The sequence below is a fragment of the Nannospalax galili genome, unplaced genomic scaffold (assembly GCF_000622305.1).
Source record: "Nannospalax galili isolate Female #2095 unplaced genomic scaffold, S.galili_v1.0 scaffold872, whole genome shotgun sequence".
Classification (NCBI taxonomy): domain Eukaryota; kingdom Metazoa; phylum Chordata; class Mammalia; order Rodentia; family Spalacidae; genus Nannospalax; species Nannospalax galili.
Window position 1 is genome coordinate 1,793,236 of NW_008332654.1, and position 18,902 is coordinate 1,812,137.

The 18,902-nt window shown below is 39.6% G+C and overlaps 1 protein-coding gene across 1 annotated transcript in view; it reads left to right on the top strand.

Annotated features, from left to right (window-relative positions):
- Necab1 (N-terminal EF-hand calcium binding protein 1) overlaps positions 1 to 18,902 on the top strand; it is a 185,020-nt gene that overhangs the window by 158,789 nt on the left and 7,329 nt on the right. Inside the window, exons 9-11 of the mRNA XM_008827620.1 lie at positions 1,506 to 1,559; positions 12,508 to 12,620; positions 18,073 to 18,150. Coding sequence (XP_008825842.1) covers positions 1,506 to 1,559; positions 12,508 to 12,620; positions 18,073 to 18,150 — 245 coding nt within the window. The remainder of the gene's footprint in view (positions 1 to 1,505; positions 1,560 to 12,507; positions 12,621 to 18,072; positions 18,151 to 18,902) is intronic.

An 18,902-nucleotide genomic window follows, 5' to 3' on the forward strand; every position in this document is an offset into this window, starting at 1 on the left:
GAGAGAGAGAGAGAGAGAGAGAGAGAGAGAGAGAGAGAGAGAGAGATTTCGAAAATCAAGGAAAGAAAAAGCATCTTTAATGCTAAAGAAAACAAGGACAGCTTCATTCCACAGTGCATCATCAGGTCAGAGGACATCCTCATTTGAAGAGCAGCTGAGGGTGGCCTGCTCTTACAGTTTAAGCTTTTCTTCCATCGGAGAATATGGAACTGAAAAGCAGTGCTGACAGGGAAATACTGTCAAGGAGATTGCTGCTGTTCTATCTGTGCAGCACTTCTGAAATTCAAGTCACATCTATATGTATTACATAATTTTGCCTAATTGGGAAAGCCACGGTTTAGATAGACCTGTCATCCATTTATTTGTTCCACATTTATTATCTACTATGTGTTTGGTACTGTTCTGGCAATAATACAAAAATGATTAAAACAGGTAAAATACTTGGTCTTTGCAGAGACAGACAAGAAGTTGTAAATGAATCTAAGAAATAAATCAGATCAGACAGTGGAAGCCATGAGAATAGTAAGCAATGTGATGGGGATGGAGGGGCTAGACCCTTAAAGGGAGATGTCTGGGAAAGTCTGTCTAAGGAGGCTACATTTGAACTTGATGTGAAGTACAAGCCAGCTAAAGGAAGGCCTAAGGAGAGAGAATTGAAAACAGGAGGAACCCTAAAGTGACTCCCAGAGAAGGCAAATAACTTGCCCAAGATTCAATCAACCACATGGCAGCAGATGGAGAGCAAGCTGCCTTACTCTAGGATTACCAAGTTTGTGTTATTTCAGGTACTCTGGACTTCTACAATGTCAGGGTTTTTAATTAGGTATTTGAGGGAAAGATTTCACCTATCCTGACTTGGAATAAATGCTAGGATGTATCATCACTGATCAAAGTTATTGAAGGTTTTACTCACATGGTTTTACTGAGGATATTAGTGCTAAACATTGATCATCACCAAAGATTTTAAGGTCTTTATAGAAGGCTTTCATTTTTATTGAATATCAACAGTATTTTCCTTTATTTTAAAATTTGCTTTTGTTTTAATTAAGTAAAAATTTGTGCTGGAGTGTAAAATATAACAGTAGGCAAATGCCTGTAATGATTTCCCAAGGAATGTAGAATGCGGCTATACTCACAACAATGGAAATCCGCCTGGTAGGCCTAGGCAGTCTATCTTTTTACACTTCCATCCCCTCTATAAATGTATTTCTATTCTTCCATTTGCTGTCTAATGGCATCATGAGGTAAACAGAGCAGTAACAAGTTAAATATATTGTAAATAGATCCTTAAAGTTGATTTTAAATAATGGATACAATATGTTTTTATTAGAACAGCTCAGTTTTTTAAAAATCAGAATTATTTCATTTCATTTCAAATAATAAAGTCCTTTGGGTTCAATATTAGCCATGGAAAAAAATGACCATGCAACTATATGTTGTTTGTTTTAATTATCCAGTTTCTGAGCATTTCTCATTTCCTCTGCTTTTTCTTCCTCGAACTGAAGGATCTGAAACTCGAACCTCTGGAAGAAGAAGTTATTGGAGGGAATACTAAACCTGTAAGTGTATTTAATGTCAAAATTCCAGAGATACACACTTCAAAAACATGACTTAATTTTTTCAGAAAGTAGTATCTCAACAAAACGTTGAAAAGTTAAGTAATGCATGGACATTTCCTATTTCATTTTGCTTTTAGATTTACCTCAATATTTATTGTCATATGTATCATGTCTTGCTTTCAGCAACAAAATTTTCATGACATACAAAAAAGCCAGATAAAGACATCACGAAAGAAAATTACTAATCATCACACACAGAAATAATGTATGTGTACAGATTTTAAAAGTATCATAAATTTGACAGTTTTCCCATTAAGCTCCTTGCTCTTCAAAGATCTTATCCAGGAGACACATGCCATTTTCCTTGGCTAGCTTGGGATTGTGGAGATCTAATACCTCGTTCACATTAGGCACTAGTGCTTTCTGAATGTACTTGTACCAGTGCAAAATGAAACTTTTATGTGCATATGAGAAAATGAGCTACTGAATAATCGAGCATACTGGTAGAGAAGGGTACCGTGCAAATTTTATAATGAATGCATTTTTAAACAACCCTAGGTTAAGCATTGTATAAACCTGGGCTGAAACCCAGCCCTGTCTGTTACTACATCTCTAGCATTCAGATATAAATTAGGGATTATTAATGCTCTGAAGTAATTTTTCAAGTAGTAAGTTGATAGTTGGAGAAAAGAGAACATCACTTTTCACAGGGAAAAGATGTCCATCTAGAAAAATGACAGTGTATAGAAATCGAAGGAAAATGGATGGTTAGCCTAAAGGTAGACCAAATTGCAATAAAGTGAATAAAGTAATTGAAAAGCAACACACACAATCCTTTATTATCTTATTTAATGTATCTTTGACACAAATATTTACAGTGTGGTCTGTTTGGGACATTACATGTTTGAATTTATATTTACTGGGAAGCTCTATTATAAAGTTTTGGGTACTAAGAGAAAAATCATTATTTTCTTAATACTTTAAATGTATTATTTTTTTTTATAAACATTTAAGGGTCAATCAGGAAACACAGATAGGTGACACCTTTTACCTCTATGCCATGAGAAGATAGTAGGTTTATTTAAACACAGCAAATACTATTACATTTATTTTCTTAGCATTGAACAGTTACATCATGGTCCAGTTACATCTGAGTCCAGAATATGATTTCTTTCTTTAAAACCATTTTCTACCCCAAAGACCGAAAGAAAGTAACATTTATTAAATACCTATTTTGAAGACAATCTTTATAAAACTATGTAGTCTTCCTCAAAATTATGTTATATAAATGCCACTATATTAATTTTGTGTATCAGAAGACTTGAGAAAAATCAAATAAATCTCTTCACGGTCTATAGCTGAAAGAGCAAAACTAGTTGTTTTGAATTTATATCTTTTTCCCTTGCAAAAGAAGGAAAGAAAGGACAAGATAGATATCTGTAGAGACAGGTAAAGAACACTTAACAATTGTCCAGTGCTCTAGCGTTCTCAGAGCAACCTCAAATCTCTTCTGGAATGAATAAATACATGAAATTTATTAAAGAAAATTTAATACTAGTCATGGGCTAAAAGCAAAAGCATCTTTTTTAAAAAATTTGTTTTTATTGAATTATGGTGTATTTCATACAGAACATCTCAAACAATCTTAATCATCTTTATAGCCCCATCCCCACTGGCAACCTCCCATAGGCCCCCCACGAGAGCCTATATACTTTGTTATCCCTGTTTAAGGCCCACTGTGTCAAGTCAGTGTCCACAGAAGTTCCCTAGTATAAGTCCATCCGCTGAGGCCTAGTCAGCCTATCTAGAGTCCCTTGTTTTAGGAAGATCAGTTTTTCTTCACCTAGGAGCAATCAGTTGCCAGTATTTCTTCATATAAGATTGGGGGTGGTCTGCTGTTCATTTTCCCAGTTCTTTGCTGGGTTTCTGTCTGCCTGAGTTTGCATGGGATTTGTGTATGCTGATGCCATTACCATAGAATCATATGAGCTTGTAGGACTCCGTTTCCATATGGTCATGTACCTCCTCCCTGGCTCTTACAATTTTTCTGCCTGCTCTTCTGCAATGCTCCCTGAGCCTTGGGTGGGTGAAGTTTAATAAAGGAGTCCTGTCCAAAGATCAGCATTCAGCAGACTCTTGATCTCTACGCTTTGGCCATTTGTGACCTTTTGTGTTCTTGGCCCTTCACTGCATGAGGGAGCTTCATTAATGAGAACTGAGAGATTCATTAGTGTCCTCTTCTTTAACCCTGTTCTATATTCCATGAGCCTTAGGTATAGAGGTTTCATTGTAGTTGTGTCACTTAGGCCTGGGCAATTCATAGGCAATATCCATGTGTGACCAGTTGTGGTACTTGGTAATAGTCACCGACTGGTGCAAAATCAGCTTATTTGATGAATGGTGACTGGGATATTTTTCTGTAAATATAAGGATAGATATTTTGCGCATAGCAAAAATCCTGTTAGTCTAGAGATGGGACAATCTTGGGGTTTTCTCTAAGATCTATGACCACTCCAGTGAAGTGTATTTGGTTATGTTTACAGTAAAATACTTGAGTTTCTTCCCATTGAGTGGGCTTTTAGTCCAGTTAGGTAGCTGTTGATTGCCCCCAAGATAAAAGTGCCACTGCTGCACCAATGTCATATGCTGTACTGGCCACTGATATGGTTATTTAGTCTTGAAGCTTATGTTGGACCATTGATTGATGTTTTCCCTTGGCACCTTCATAGGGCTCATAGCAAAAGCATCTTTTGTTCCTTTGCCCTATTAAAAAAAACAAAACTGAAGTGACCCTCTAGGTACCAGGCCTGGTGAAATGGCCTAGAGACAAATTGGTGATTATTATATGTTAGAAAACAGACTGAAAGGAAATGTAGGTAATTAAGCTGGAATCTGAGTAAATGAGATAAAGAATATTATAGGAAAGTGTACAGTTTCATAACAAGGGGACCCATCTAATACAGAGAAACAGAGAATGCTTCCAAAATTATATACTTGACAAACCCAGAAGGAATAGGCAGGGTTTTAAAAAATTAGCCAGGCATAAGCATGAGTGCCTTTAATCCCAGGAGGATTGGGGTTCGATGGAAATATTCAAATGTTCTATATATGAATTATATGCAACATATTTTGAAAAACATCAGCCTTCAGGATTTGAAATTGTATTCATGTTATAATAAAACAGGAAATAAACGTACATAGGGATATACCAGGATCTAAAGTTAAGACCATGACTTTATAACTTGTTGAAATTTTGGAAATAATTTATGTTCTTGTTATAAGTAGTAGGTAGCAAGTGGAATGTGAATTTTGAAAGTAAATGTTTTAACCAGAACACACATCCCAGGTCTGCCCAAGTGTGCTGACCAGTCAAATCTTTTTTGGTGGTTCTATGTGTGCCTTGTATGGTATGTCTTACCAAAAGACTATTAAATAATAAGACCACCTTCAAGATTTTTACTGCATTCAAGAGGAATATTTTTAAAGCTGTGCTAATTTTTATGTAATATAAAAAAGCTTGTGGTAAATCATCAAATGATAAAAGCAAATACTGAAGTAGTGTATTCTGTGATCACGATTCCATTGGTAACAGCATTTGTGTAGTTTTTTCTCTTTGTGTTTTTCTGAACTTTTAATTTTTATGATAACATACTATATTAGCAGTAAGAGTGAAAAACTCTATGTTCCTTTTCATTTTTTAGTTTAATTTAAAAATGCTTTCTTTATTCTTTGAGAATCTCATACTATGTATTTTGATAATATTCAACCTCCCACCCATCTCTGCATCCCTACTCTACTACATCCCCCCAACTTAATGTCATCTTTTATTATTCTGTTAAAGGCCTATCAGGTCTAATTAGTGTTTGGGGGTGTAGGTTCATCCCCTGGAACCTGGTCAACCTACCTGGCATCACACCCTAAAGAAAACTGACTCTCCCTCTCCTAGCAACTATTAGTTGCCAATAGTTCCTCACCTAGAGCTGGGCTTTCTTGCCCACCTCCCCTGTTATTGCTCAAATTTTGTCTGGCTTGGACTTATGCAGATCTTAGGCATGCTGTCACAAGTGCTGCGAGTTCATATGTGCATTTGCCCTGTTGAGTCTGAAAAATACAGTTTACTTGCATTCATCCACCACCTCCTGCTCTTACAATCTTACAGTCCCTCTTCTTCAAAGATCCTTGAGCCTTTGGAGGAGAGGGTGTGATATAGGTGTCCTATTGAAGGTCACTCTTCAGTCTCCTATTCACTGCATGTTGGACAATTGTGGGTCTCTAAGTTAACTGCCATCTGCTGCAAGAAGCTTCTCTGGCAAAAGAAACTTCTGTGGTAAAAATGGAGAGATGCACTCATCTATGAGTATAATACTAGGTTGTCAAAAGTCAATTTAATGTTATATCCATTTAGCAGAATAATAGTAGCAAGTTCTCCCTTATAGCCTATGATCTTTCTAGTCACAGGTTCTTGATAATAGTTTCAGGTATGAGCTCTATCTTGGGAAGTAGGCCTTAAGTCCTATAAGAAAGTAGTTGGTTATTCCTATAACATTCCTGCCACTATTGCACCAGTGGGCATATCTTGCCAGACCATTCATTATTGTAGCTTACAGGATTCTGATGATGTCTTTTCTCTTCCAGTAGCATGCATAGCACCTTCTAGCACTATGAAAGCTAACCAGTAGAGATGACGCTTTGAGGACAGTACCAGCTTGATATTTCCATGTTCACTGTGTGACTCACAGTTGTAGTGTCTTTAGCAAAGGGGTTTTACCATCAAGTTCTGGTAAGTAACCAAAAGCAATAGCAATAGCCAGTATTGTTTGGCCAGGGACTCTCCTGGCCAACAACTCTAAAACAGGGAGTCCATTCCTGGCATTAGACTTTTTATTTCCTAGTCTGTGGTGTCTGGTGAGGCTATTGCCCCCTGTCCTAGAACAATACCGTTTAAATTCTTTTTATATTGTAAATGTACATATTTTTAGACATTTCTATAGTAGTAGGTTTTCATATGACTTTTTCAAAAGGCCCCTCTTCATACTCCCTCCTCTGCTTACACCCCCATTCCAAATTCCATTTAACCCTTCCTTTTCCATTATTCCCTTTACCTTTATACCACTACATTTAACTCCCCTCCCAAGAAGCTCCCCTAGCCATGGCCCCTTACTAGTTTCCTGACCTATATGGATTTCCTAACTGAAACACACATTTCTAAAGATTAAAGTTATTATCCACTTATGAATGACATATTTCTTTCTGGGTTTGCATTACCTCACTCAGGATGATTGTTTCCAGGTCCACCCACTTACCTGTGAATTTCATAATTTCATTTTTCTTAACAGTTGACTAATATCCCATTGTGTAAAGTTATGGAAAATTAAAATAAGCCTCAAGCACGTTCTTGTTCTTTCCTAAAACTTGAACTTTTCTTCAGCACTGTGCTTACTACGCTAACATGCTTATCCCACTATAGGAATCTGAAAGTCCAGTGTCTTTGCCTGCCTCTCTACTCCCATAAAGCCCATGAACTATATTCTATGAACTAAATCTATTCTGTTACATATCCCTAAGTGTTTGGTGGCTATCATTGCCTAATATGTCAAGGGATATCAAAACATGGTCTTGCTTTGCTGGCTATTAGGCGATTCGAGTAGAGTATATAAGAAATATTTTACCTCTAAAGACACACTATTATACATGTAGTAAACAGAACAAGGTGATATTAAAAATTAAGTTTCACTTAGAAAATATCCATTCTAAATGCAGTCTAGGCAACCACATGCTGCACTAGTTTTAAAGAGGATGTCTGTCTTCCTAAGATTAAAAAGAGGTGATATTTCTGAATGTTGCAAGAACTCAAGGGCAGATGCAACTGTGGCCTAATATCCCTGGCAAGTACAGTTCTGGAAACTCAGGTTGGTTCTCCATAAGAACACAGGACATCTGTCTAAGAAATTCAAAAGAGTCCGAGATAGTTCCATGCTAACACAATCCTCATAAGGGAAATGGTAAAGGAAATGATACCCCATCCACAGCAAAGAAACAAAGGTGTAGCATCATGAAAGAGTGCTCTGGGTTAGCTATTCACACCTTGTAACAGCTGTGATATTTCAGGTTGTATCTTTACTAAGAATACATAAAAATACCCAGAAAATTCTAGGATGTCTTTCCCACCTCTTCTAACTTTATATACCACAATTTAAAAAGTTCTCCTTATTGGAATAGTCAAATTTAGGCAGACTGTGCCTCATAAACTGGTTTCTTTTTGCAAACATATAGGAAGGGAGGGAAAATGTGTCTTATTTAGGTTGTACAGTAAAATCTAAAGTAAAGCCAAAAGTTTACTTTTTCTGAATCGCATTCACATTAATGTATATAACTGAATAAATCAGTTAGCCATTGCTACTTAGCAATCCACCCCAAACTTCAGGGTTTTAAACAATAGCCACACGTTTGTGAGCAGGAAACTTAGGCTGGGACAAAGGGCGTGGCTCTTGTGATCTCCAGGGATGTCCTCTATACATCTAGCTGCACATCTGCTCCACTTGTGTAGTCCGAATCTTTTCATACCCATAGAAGCTAAGAACTGCTATCTGTGGTTTATTCACAGCCTGCCACCCATTTTTTACATATAGTTGGATTGAAACTGAACCATTTCCATTTGTTTGCATATTGTCGGTGGCTGTGGTCACATTATTTCATATCTGAGTAGCAGCAATAGAAACCAGATAGCACCGAGAGCCTGAAATATTTGCTGTCTGCCTATTTACAGAAAACATTTTCTGACATCTGCTCTGGCAGGTCTAGCTCACATGGCAATCTCAGGAATTTGAAAGAAAAAGTAGAAACTAACAGGTCCCTTGGGTACTATCTTCCAATTGACATAGTCAGTTCTGCTGAATTCTATCAGTTAAAGTCAGATAGAAGACTAACCTAGATACCGGGGGAAGGGAACAGAACCAGTGTCTTCATGGGAGGAGAAGAAAAGTGATGGTTTAAAGGGCTTGGGTTTAGAGGTAGTGAAGGCCTCTTGTCATTTTCAGTACAGGACACTACTAGATCCTGGAAAGCTTGCCTTCACACTGAAAGAATTATGAGGGAACAGGTGCATCTAGGTATAGTACCCCAGCCTATATCTGAAGGCTCATAGAATCATCTGAGTCATGTTAATCACAAATGTTTGACCCAAAATTTCTGTGAAAGGATATGTCTACCATTCTGTCAGAAATAAATTCTACTTAATTATTAGTATTAAACCAAGTGCCTGTGAGAGTCATACAATGGGCTGATTGCTCATCCCCCAAATTTAGGAGGCAGTCATCACAGTTTTGTACCTTCTGATTCTTGATCCCCAATCTTGAGAGGGAAATAAAGCAAAGCTTGGCATCATGGCTAATTTTGGCTGCCAACTTAACACACCTGGAAAGAAGGAACTTTACTTGAAGAATTACCTCCAACATTCCAGCCTATGGGCATGTCTGTGGGACATTTCTTGATTGCTAATTGATATACAAAGACCCAGCCCACTGTGCACAGTATCATCCCTAGGCAGGGTCTTGGCTTTATAAAAAAGGTAGGTGAATGTGAGCCTGGGATTCAGTCAGCAGCATTGCTCCATGGTGTCTGCTTCAAGCTCTTGCCTTGAGTTTCTGAACTTCTGGTCATATGTTTTGGTAAGAAATTATCAAGTGATTTTACCTAACTACACGGGAGGGTGTAATAGAGAGTCCAATAGTGTATCTGGAAAGAAGTTTGACATAGACCACCTTCTGATTATCACATTGCAATTTGCAGCCCTCTCTCCACATATACAACATGTACAGACCATTCCGTAAGGGATATTACCCAAAGTTCTCTATAGTTATTGCTTTTAGCTCAAAATCTCAGATCTGTGGCTGTCACTCAGTCCTGTCTGTTGGGTCAGGAAGCAGCCTCTCGAGGTCTCAATCAAACTGGACCTTAAAAGATATGGATGGAGGATGGATGAGAAACACACAGCATTCACTGCTTGATTGCAACAATGAATTCAAGCTGAGAGGCCTTTTTTGGCGGGGAGTTCTGTGATTAGACACTGAGTCTCCATTATTGGAGGAGCCTTGCTGCCCCATTGTTCTTTTGAAAATTTTTTCCTGATACATTAACCTCTGTGATCATCTGAAACACACCAATGGGGAGCAGCACCCTCAGAGAGGAGGTTATGCACTCAGTATCCTTAGCCTGCTCTGTGCTCATAAATACTTATGGTCTCAAACAGAGTTCTAAGAGCTAAAGAGTTGAAGAATTTTAGGATTGGGCTCAAGATCGGAATTGCTAAACTTTCAATCGATTTACATATAGTCAGTTTCATGTGTGAGTAGGCGCAGTTAATATCATTAACTAGACATAGTTCTGTGCCTTGTTATTTTGCTAAAGCCTTTGAAGACAGGAAGTCTTTTTAGTGTGCATAACACTGACGACTGAATCCGGGTCTATACATGCTAGGCAGGGGCTATAGCACTGAGCTACATCCCAGCCCTAGAAGTCTGTCTCTGTCAACCACTGCATACTCTAGCATCCAGTATTTACTATCATAGAACATAGAAGCAATTTTTGGATGAGTTTAGTGCCTAACATAGTACCTGCAATGTAATTGGTATTCAACATACAATAGTTATTTTATTTGTTATTTTTATTTTATGTGTTCGAGTGGTTTGCCTGCATGTAAGTGCACCCATATCGTGCAATACTCATAGAGGTCAAAAGAGGGAGTTGGATCCACTAGAAATGGAGTTTATGGATGGTTGTTAGCCACCATGTGGGTGCTAGGATTTGAACTCAGGTCTTCTGCAAGAGCAGCCAGTGCTCTTAACCATTGAGCCATCTCTCCAGCTCCATCAAAATACAATAGTTATTTAATAAGACCTGAGAAATTTGATAGAATATGGGACAGTAGACTAGGGATTTAACTGTAGGTTTGGGGCCACATGGCTAGTAATATCAAGAAATTTTTGTTCATATTCCATATTATTCTTGTGAGGTATGATTTTATTTGTTTTTACATTTTTGTGAGTCTTATGTCTGTAATTCTATAATTTTTTTCCCCTAGTCTTTGCAGAAGAGGAAAGGACTGATGTTGATAGGAAACTTCCATGAGAAGCACACAGGCAAATCTCTCGGGAGGTTTTCAAAGTGCAGTGGTAACAGAAATAAGATTTATCACAAAGAGCAGTTGGCAGCTAAACCAGCAAGATCCATCAGACAGGGCATATTAGTAGTTTTTCTTTTTGCTGTGACAAAATAGTTGACAAAAGCAACCAGAGGAAGGAAGAATTGATTTGGGCTTAGTTTTCAGAGAATGGAGGCGAGAACACGGGGCAGCTAGTTATATTGCATGAGCAGGCAGGAAGCAGAGACAGAAAAAACTGGTGCTCAGCTTGGATTCTCCCTTTTCATTTGGTCCAGGACCTCAGCCCATGGAATGGTGCCCACCACAGATAGGATGGGTCTTTGTAGCACAACCCATTCTAGAAACCCCCTCACAGACAAACCCAGAGGTTGCCTCCTGTGTGACCCTAGATCCTGTCAAGTTGGTAGTACTAGCCATCACACAGAGTCATGGCGTTCTGGACAGTACCTGTTGTAAGTGGGTAATATGCTAGAGAGCCCTGTAAGTGATGATGCAACCTTGGAAATTCATCAGTGAACACACATTGCTATAAAATTGGATTGTAAAAATTGTTACAGTATCTAATATCAAAAAATATTCAAGAAGTTGTTTGGGGTACAATAGGACTTCTCTTTATATTGTGGCAACTTTAGGGTAGACTGTGACCTGGTTGTACATTAAAGACATTTAGAGAGGCTTTTAAAAGGTATCAGTGCCTCAGCCCCAACTCCCATCCCCAAGAGATAGGTATAAACCACTCATCAAATAAACTTCTTTTGCAACAGACAGAGATTATTAGAGTTCCACAACTGGTCACATACAGAGATTGTGTTGAACTGCCCAACCCCAAGTGACACATCTACAATGGAACCTCTACACTTAAGGCTTATGGAACACAGAACAAGAACTAGAGAGACCACTAATGCATCTTTAAACTCTCCTCAATGAAGGTCCTTCATGCAACAGAAAGCCATGAACACAAAGACATAAATGGCCAAAACGTGGAGAATAAGAGTCTCCAGAGTACAGGTCCTTGGACAGGACTCCTATATTAAACCCCACCCACCCAGGGCTCAGGGACCATTGCAGAAATGGGGGCAGAAAGATTGTAAGAGCCAGGGAGGAGAGGAGGTGCATGATCATATGGAAATAGAGTCCTACAGCTCCTGGGACTTTGCTCATATGAGCCTACAGCAATGGTGTCAGCATGCACAAGACCCATGCAAACTCAAGCAGACAAAAACCCAGCACAGAACTGTGGAAATGGGCAGCAGGCCCCAAACTTAGCTGAGGAACTATTGGCAGCTGATTACTGCTGGGTGAGGAAGAACTGATCCTCTTAGAGGGACTCAAGATAGGCTGACTAGACCTCAGTGGATGAACTTGCACTGAGGGACAGCTGGTGTCACTAACTTGACTTGATAGGCTTTAACATTAAAAGACAGAATGCATGAAATCAAGTCGGGGGGGCTATAAGAGGGTGCCAATGGGGAAGGGGGTATAAAGATGATTAAGATGTTCTGTGTGAAACACACGAAAATTCAATAAAAAAATTAAAAAAATAAAAAATAATATAATCATGAAAGCACCTCCAGGATGCTGTTGAGCCTCTTGCTTCTAAAAAGGAAATGTGTCATTGCTGAGACCACTTTGTTTAGCGTCTGTTACTAGAAGCAGAAAAAAAAAATGTCCCACATATATATCAGCCTTTGTATAACTTTGGACACAGAATGGTCACGGCATTCCCTGGTCCACTTTTGGCCGACAGTCCTGTGGGTATGAAGCACTCAACTGTCCTTTCTTCCACAGCACATCATGCTCGTGCAGCGCCAGATGTCTGTGATAGAAGAAGATCTGGAAGAATTCCAGCTTGCCCTGAAACACTATGTGGAGAGTGCTTCGGCCCAAAGTGGCTGCTTGCGGTAAGTGCACCAGAACAAGGCCTGAACGACTCTGCCAGGTTGGTGAAAGTGGAGATTCCAACGAGGGTGGGGATGCAGAAGACAGGCATTTCAGAATCCTCACTCTAAGTTCTGCTAAGCAGTCCAGCCCTCTGGGTTATAGCATTTGTAGAGTTTAGCAGGATATTTTCCATTTGATCTTTGAACCAGAGTTGATTTAATCATTAGGCATACCAAGGGAAATAAAATGGAGAATTATCTGAACTAGAAGAGTTTCAAGCAGATTGAAATTTCCCCCTTTGTACACAGGCAACCAGCACTCATTGAAAATCATCTCTGTGGCTGAGGCTTCAACTCCTGGGCATCTAGCCTTGATTACCCTGTAGCCTAATGACCATTTCCACCATTACAAAAATTGCAGGGCTCTCTGAGGTCATGATTTCAGACCTTGATTATTTCATAAAAGCAGCAGCAGTTGATCTTTCCTCTCCTCTTCCTTGACCCTACCCCCAACAGCGGAAGTTTCTGTTATATAAAGGCGACCAAAGCATGCTTTTCCTTTAGAATTTTTTCACTACAACTAGTCCAATAAACAGGTACTAGAACAGTTTCCCAAAAACAATGATAGAATTCCCTTAATGAGGACTCTGCACTAACTCTCTAATGAGTATCTTATCAAATGTCTAGACCTTATGGGTCTGTTGCCTTCAGACCCAGGAGTCCATATGCACAGCCATCTGCCCATGTTTCAGCATATTCTGTTTCTTCTTACCATGCCTTAGACCTGGCCATGCTCTTCCAGAAATCTACCAGCTGCAGGTCTCTGCCAGCTCATGCTCTGCCTTAAGTTCAGAGCCCAGACTCATCTCCATTCAGAAAACTTCCACAACAAAATGTGCCTCAACTAGGCGCTAGTTTCAACTGCATTTCAAAATGTTCTTTGAATATTGCTCTAGGGAAGCTTTTTACCACGTTTGTGGAGTGAGCAGTGTGTGTGTGTGTGTGTGTGTGTGTGTGTGTGTGTGTGTGTGTTTATGTAAACACAGGCTTTGTGTCTTTGAGTGCTGTGCTTTTCCTTGCGGTAGTTAATTCATTGTTTTATTTATGCTCCTGTTTCTCCAGCTCTGGAAATTAGATGATTTAATCAGTAGGATTAAACTGGGATTAAAGATAGTATTGGATTAGCTTTGATTCTTTGGGCTGCTTACTGGCTCCAAGTCTCAGTTTTCCTCATCAAGAACCTCATGAAGGTGGACCTGGTGGCATAGGCCTGTAAACCAACTATTCAGGAGGTAAAGGCTGGGGGATCACAAGTTCAAAGTTTGCCTGAGCTACAGAGTGAATTTAAGTCCAACCTGACCAAGTTAGTGAGACCTTGTTTCAAACACAAAAAGGTTTGGGGATGTAACTCATCGGTAAAACACTTACTAGCATGTTTAATAAGGCCCTGGGCTCAATCCCTCATCACACACACACATGAATCCCATGAAATGTTTATGTAAAAATCCCCCAGTCCAATATCTTCCATCCACTGAAGACCCTGAAATGTGAGCTGCCCACACTCTTGCTTCCTGACCTCTCATCTCTTCACTCTATTTGCTTAGCGCCATTACAGTCCACATCTTTCCTGGGCCGCCTTTGTCACACACACACACACACACACACACACACACACACACACACACAGCAAATGCCGGACATCCACAATGTTATTTTACTTCAGATCAGGCTCAGAAAGGCACAAACAAAAACCTCATTGTAGTCCACGTAGGTAGGATCTCAGAGAGATCTGCCAGGGCAGGAATGTTTTTAAAAGCCCACTCATTTAAAAATAAAATGGATTATTTGGAAAATGTGAAAGCAGCTTATATATACATACTTTTTACCATGCAAAATGCAGAAGGTAGGACTCAGTAAATTCCTTTTGGATTAGCAAGAATAGGAAGAAGATCAAATCTGTGCCAGTGTATCAGAATCTCCAGGGATTGGTTCGATGTTTTACATTTATAAAAAGGGCACGGAAGTTCCTAAGGCTTAGAAGCACTTTCATGTGTGCTGGGACCTGAAGCCACTAGAATAGCCTCAGAGAGAGGAAGAAGCTGTGGGAGGCTCAGAGATCCGTGCTGCCTGCTGCAAACTGTGCTCCCCAAGGAAAAGTGCTTTGCTAAGAGTTCTTCCGAAGGATGGATTCTCAGACTCTCCTGTCCTTTGCAATACTGTTGTGCTTCTTGCTAGTTCTTCACTGGCTTACTGCTGATTCATCAGCTAATTTCCTTTGCAGGAATTATCAACTACAGATTTTATTAGATGGAATGAGCCCTAGAAAACCACCATACAGGTGGAACACACATGGAAGAAACATTGCCTGTCTCAATCCGGTTTTTCAGATTGTACCAGTTAATCTGTTCAACTCTGCCTGTATCAATTGCTGAGTCGTTCATCCTTTGTGCTCCCATGTACCCATCACAACTGCCTGGTACTTAATTGATGAAACTACTAGTTAACAAAGTTAACTTCCTCTCCCATGCTGTTTAGCTAAGTCCCACCAAGCTAGATACAGAATGCTGTTGTAAGGCAATGATTTACAAGATTAGCAATTTTGCAACAATTTCCCTATTTACTTTTCACAGGACTCACTATAGGCATGTAACACCCAGCTTAGAAGCAGGCTCTGGTGGGTTAAACAACTTGCCCAAATTTTACTCTAAACCTCAAGTTTAATCTTGTCAAGATCTAATGATAGTTAAATTAAAAATTCCATAACTGTTTATTGCTAATCAGGGGTGGAATGTGCAAGAACCTTCCAGTTCCAACTACAACAATAATAACTTTGCCACATTCAGGCAACTGAATTAGAACTTTGGCTGACTATTTACTAGGAATCTTGGCATTTTGAGGACTGACAGGCTTTGTCATAGTACTCAGTTGATGGTGTTCTATAAGAATTTGGTGAGGGTTAGGTGCTTGCCCCTAAGCCCAATGACTTGATTTCAATCCCCAGGACCCACATGGTGGAAGGAGAAAACTGACTCCCACAAGTTGTCCTCTGACAGCCACTCACCCAAGCTGGTATGAGCGTGTATACACATGCATACATATACCCTGCTAAAAAATGCTGAAAACCTCAAGTAGATCATTTGTGTGAACTGATGTATCTCACACACACACACACACACACACACACACACACAATGCTTAGTTATTTTGTAATCACAAAGGTTCATTAAAATCTGTTTTGTGACAGAGCTACCAGTAGAATATGTATGTATATGCTCTCAGAATTAAGCTCGACACCAGAGAAGGAACAGTTTCTGTTCTCAAGGATTTTAGAATCTAACTTGAGACATAAGATCCCCACTTGTGATGAGAAAAGAAAGCCATGTTCCTGGCCTAGAATTCTACAGTTGATAAATGCAAAAAGTGATCATTGAAGCTATTCTCAGGTATGAAATTCTAGAACTCCAATGTGTTCAAAACTCCATGTCAAGGACCTAGGGAACATGACTTAGAACCCTTGAGAATTAAGAAGGGGGTGCAGTGGAGCATTAACCATCCATCAGTACGGCTAGAGATAAAATGACCTGGTATCCAGAGCTCTGTAGAGAGTATGGGAGCGTTTCCCTCTTGTGTCTTTTCTTCCTTGGTTGGCCCTGTGAGGGAGGGCAGGGTATGCACTCAGGGAAGGAAGGAAGCCCAGAATAAAGGGGAGTTTTCTCAAGTCCTCGGAGAACTACTACTATCACCATTTCATGGAGGGAGAACGGAGGTTGAGTCATGGGCGCCAGGTGACATGCCACATAAGTGGAAGCTGTTGGGCCATTCTTTAAGCCACTACCCTATCATATCACATGGTAATATCCTTCCCCTTTAATCCTTGCAAAAGCCTGAGCATTGTGCTGAATGTGGTTTCATTGGGAGGGCAATGCTGGGGATCAAACACTGGATCTTACATATGCTGCACAAGTGCTCTACCACTGAGTTACATCTCTAATGCTTGGTTTTTCTGTTTTTTTGTTTGGTTTTTGGAGGGATATCTCACCACTTAGCCCAGACTGGCCTCAAACTCAAGATCTTCTTGCAACTGTCTTTCAAATGCTGAGATTACAGGTTTACAGGACTTTGAGGCCTAGTCCAGAAAATGAAACATTCACATAGCATGCTAAATGGGGTTTTAATAGAATGGGTGGTATAAGTATATTAGTTTGCAGGAGCCTAGTGAAGCCAATTGATGGAAGGCCTGAAATGCTAGGCTGTGTATCCTAAAAAAAGCAGAACTGGGTTGAAATCCCTCCATTATACTTTTAGGTTAAATTTGGGCACTAGAGACACCTTCAAGACTATGAAGTAGTCTATAGATTCTCTTCCTAGGGAAAGCATATATGCACATTAATTTCACATCATTTCTGAGGTTTATGGAACACACCTCAAAGCTTATCCATGAACCCCTGGGTTAAGAAAATTACAAACCCCATGTTATATTCAATTATTATTGTATAGTAAATATTTACTCAGAAAAGTCTAAATTTGAGCTAGTAACATTTGGTAGATCATATCTAATGAACCAAATTATATAAACTATGAAAAACAGAACAATCCTGAGAACAAGGAAGTATTAAAATTCCTCTATGTAGTTACTGCCACCTGCTGGCCATCCTTAAATACTAACTCTGCATGAATTGACTCACTGATAAATCCTAATTTCTTAATCTCTCCTTTTGCTTCCTAATCTGAACATATTATTAAATATTAGACTGAAAAAGATGTCCTTTCAGAACAGAATTAAGCTTTTGTATGCAACAGCCACTTGATTTTCACTTTCAAAAGCTTTAGAACATGCCCCTCCTTCATTCTTGTTCATTTGAATCTTTTTTCTTTTTTGTTTGTTGAGACAGGATCTCCGTGTAGCCCCGGCTGGCCTGGAACTCACTATGTAGACCAGAATGGCCTTGATCTCACAGAGATCTGCCTGCCTCTGCCTTCCAAGTGCTGGATTAAAGGCATGTGCCACCATGAGGCCCAGCTTCAATAAAACTTCGAATGAATAAACTTTTGCAAAGGTACTATTAAACTAAAACATTTTATGCTGGACACACCAAATAGCAGAGTAAAGTCATTTGATATTCTGTTACTGCATACTACATGTACAATTGGAAAAATCAGTTTGCTTCTTTTCTGCATGCTGTCTGTATGTAGTATGTTTGCCTGTATGCACAGATCAAGGCCCAAAGCTGACATTGGGCATTTTCCTTGATCTCTCTCTACCTTTTGTGACATGAGGCTCTGGCATTAAACCCATAGCTAGGAGCACAGCTGGTCTAGCTAGTACCTTTGCTCCAAGGATCTCTGCCTTTCAAGTGCTGGAATGACGGGCGGGCTGCCATGCCTCCTGCATTCACACTTTCCATCCCCCCAGCCTGGCAGGTGAGTTTGCTTCTTTAATGTCCAGAGGCTAATCATGTCTTTTCTGTTTCAGCATTTCTATACAGAAGCTTTCAAATGAATCTCGCTACATGATTTATGAATTCTGGGAGAACAGTAGTGTGTGGAATAGGTAAGTTGTGAGCAAGAGTAACTTGTGTTTTGAAACCAGGCATGAAAATATCCATGCTGAAATTTTCAGGTTTGTAGGAAAAGTGCCTTTGTTTATACTTTTGTGTGTGTGGTGCTAGAGATTGAACCCAGGGCTTTAAGCATGCTAGGCATGTCACTGAGTTATACAGCCCAACATCTTTTTAAATTTACATTTTGGACTAGGATCATTAAATTGTACAGGCCAGTCTTGGACTTACTCTGTAGCCCACTAGGAAATCCTACTGCCTCCGCCTCCTACTGAGTAGCTTTGATTACAGACCCCCAGGCCTGCAGGGGCTACCTCACCTTCAAACTTGTCTTGCCTTCACTGCCCTGAATCCTGTGCTTTTCAGAATTTATTTCATAGATTTATATTTAAGTCACTTCCCTCTTGAACCACAGGTACTTGATCCCACTTTCTTTTTTTTCCCTTTCTTACCTCCTCCCTCTTCCAGTTTACTGATCAAAGTGAAGCAGAATCAGACAGGGTCACAGATACCTCAGGAATGAGGAGTGGTGGGGATGCGGAGTTCCATAAAGAGACTATTAAAAGTTCTGTGAAAGCTCTGTGACTGTTTCGTTTTGTTTTTAAAACTATACACAGAAGCTAGTATCATAACTTTAAAATAATTTATTTTTTGTTTTTTTAAGGCAGGGTCTCCCTGTAGCCCCAGCTGACCTGGAACTCCCTATGTAGTCCAGGCTGATCTTGATTTCACAGATGTCGGCCTG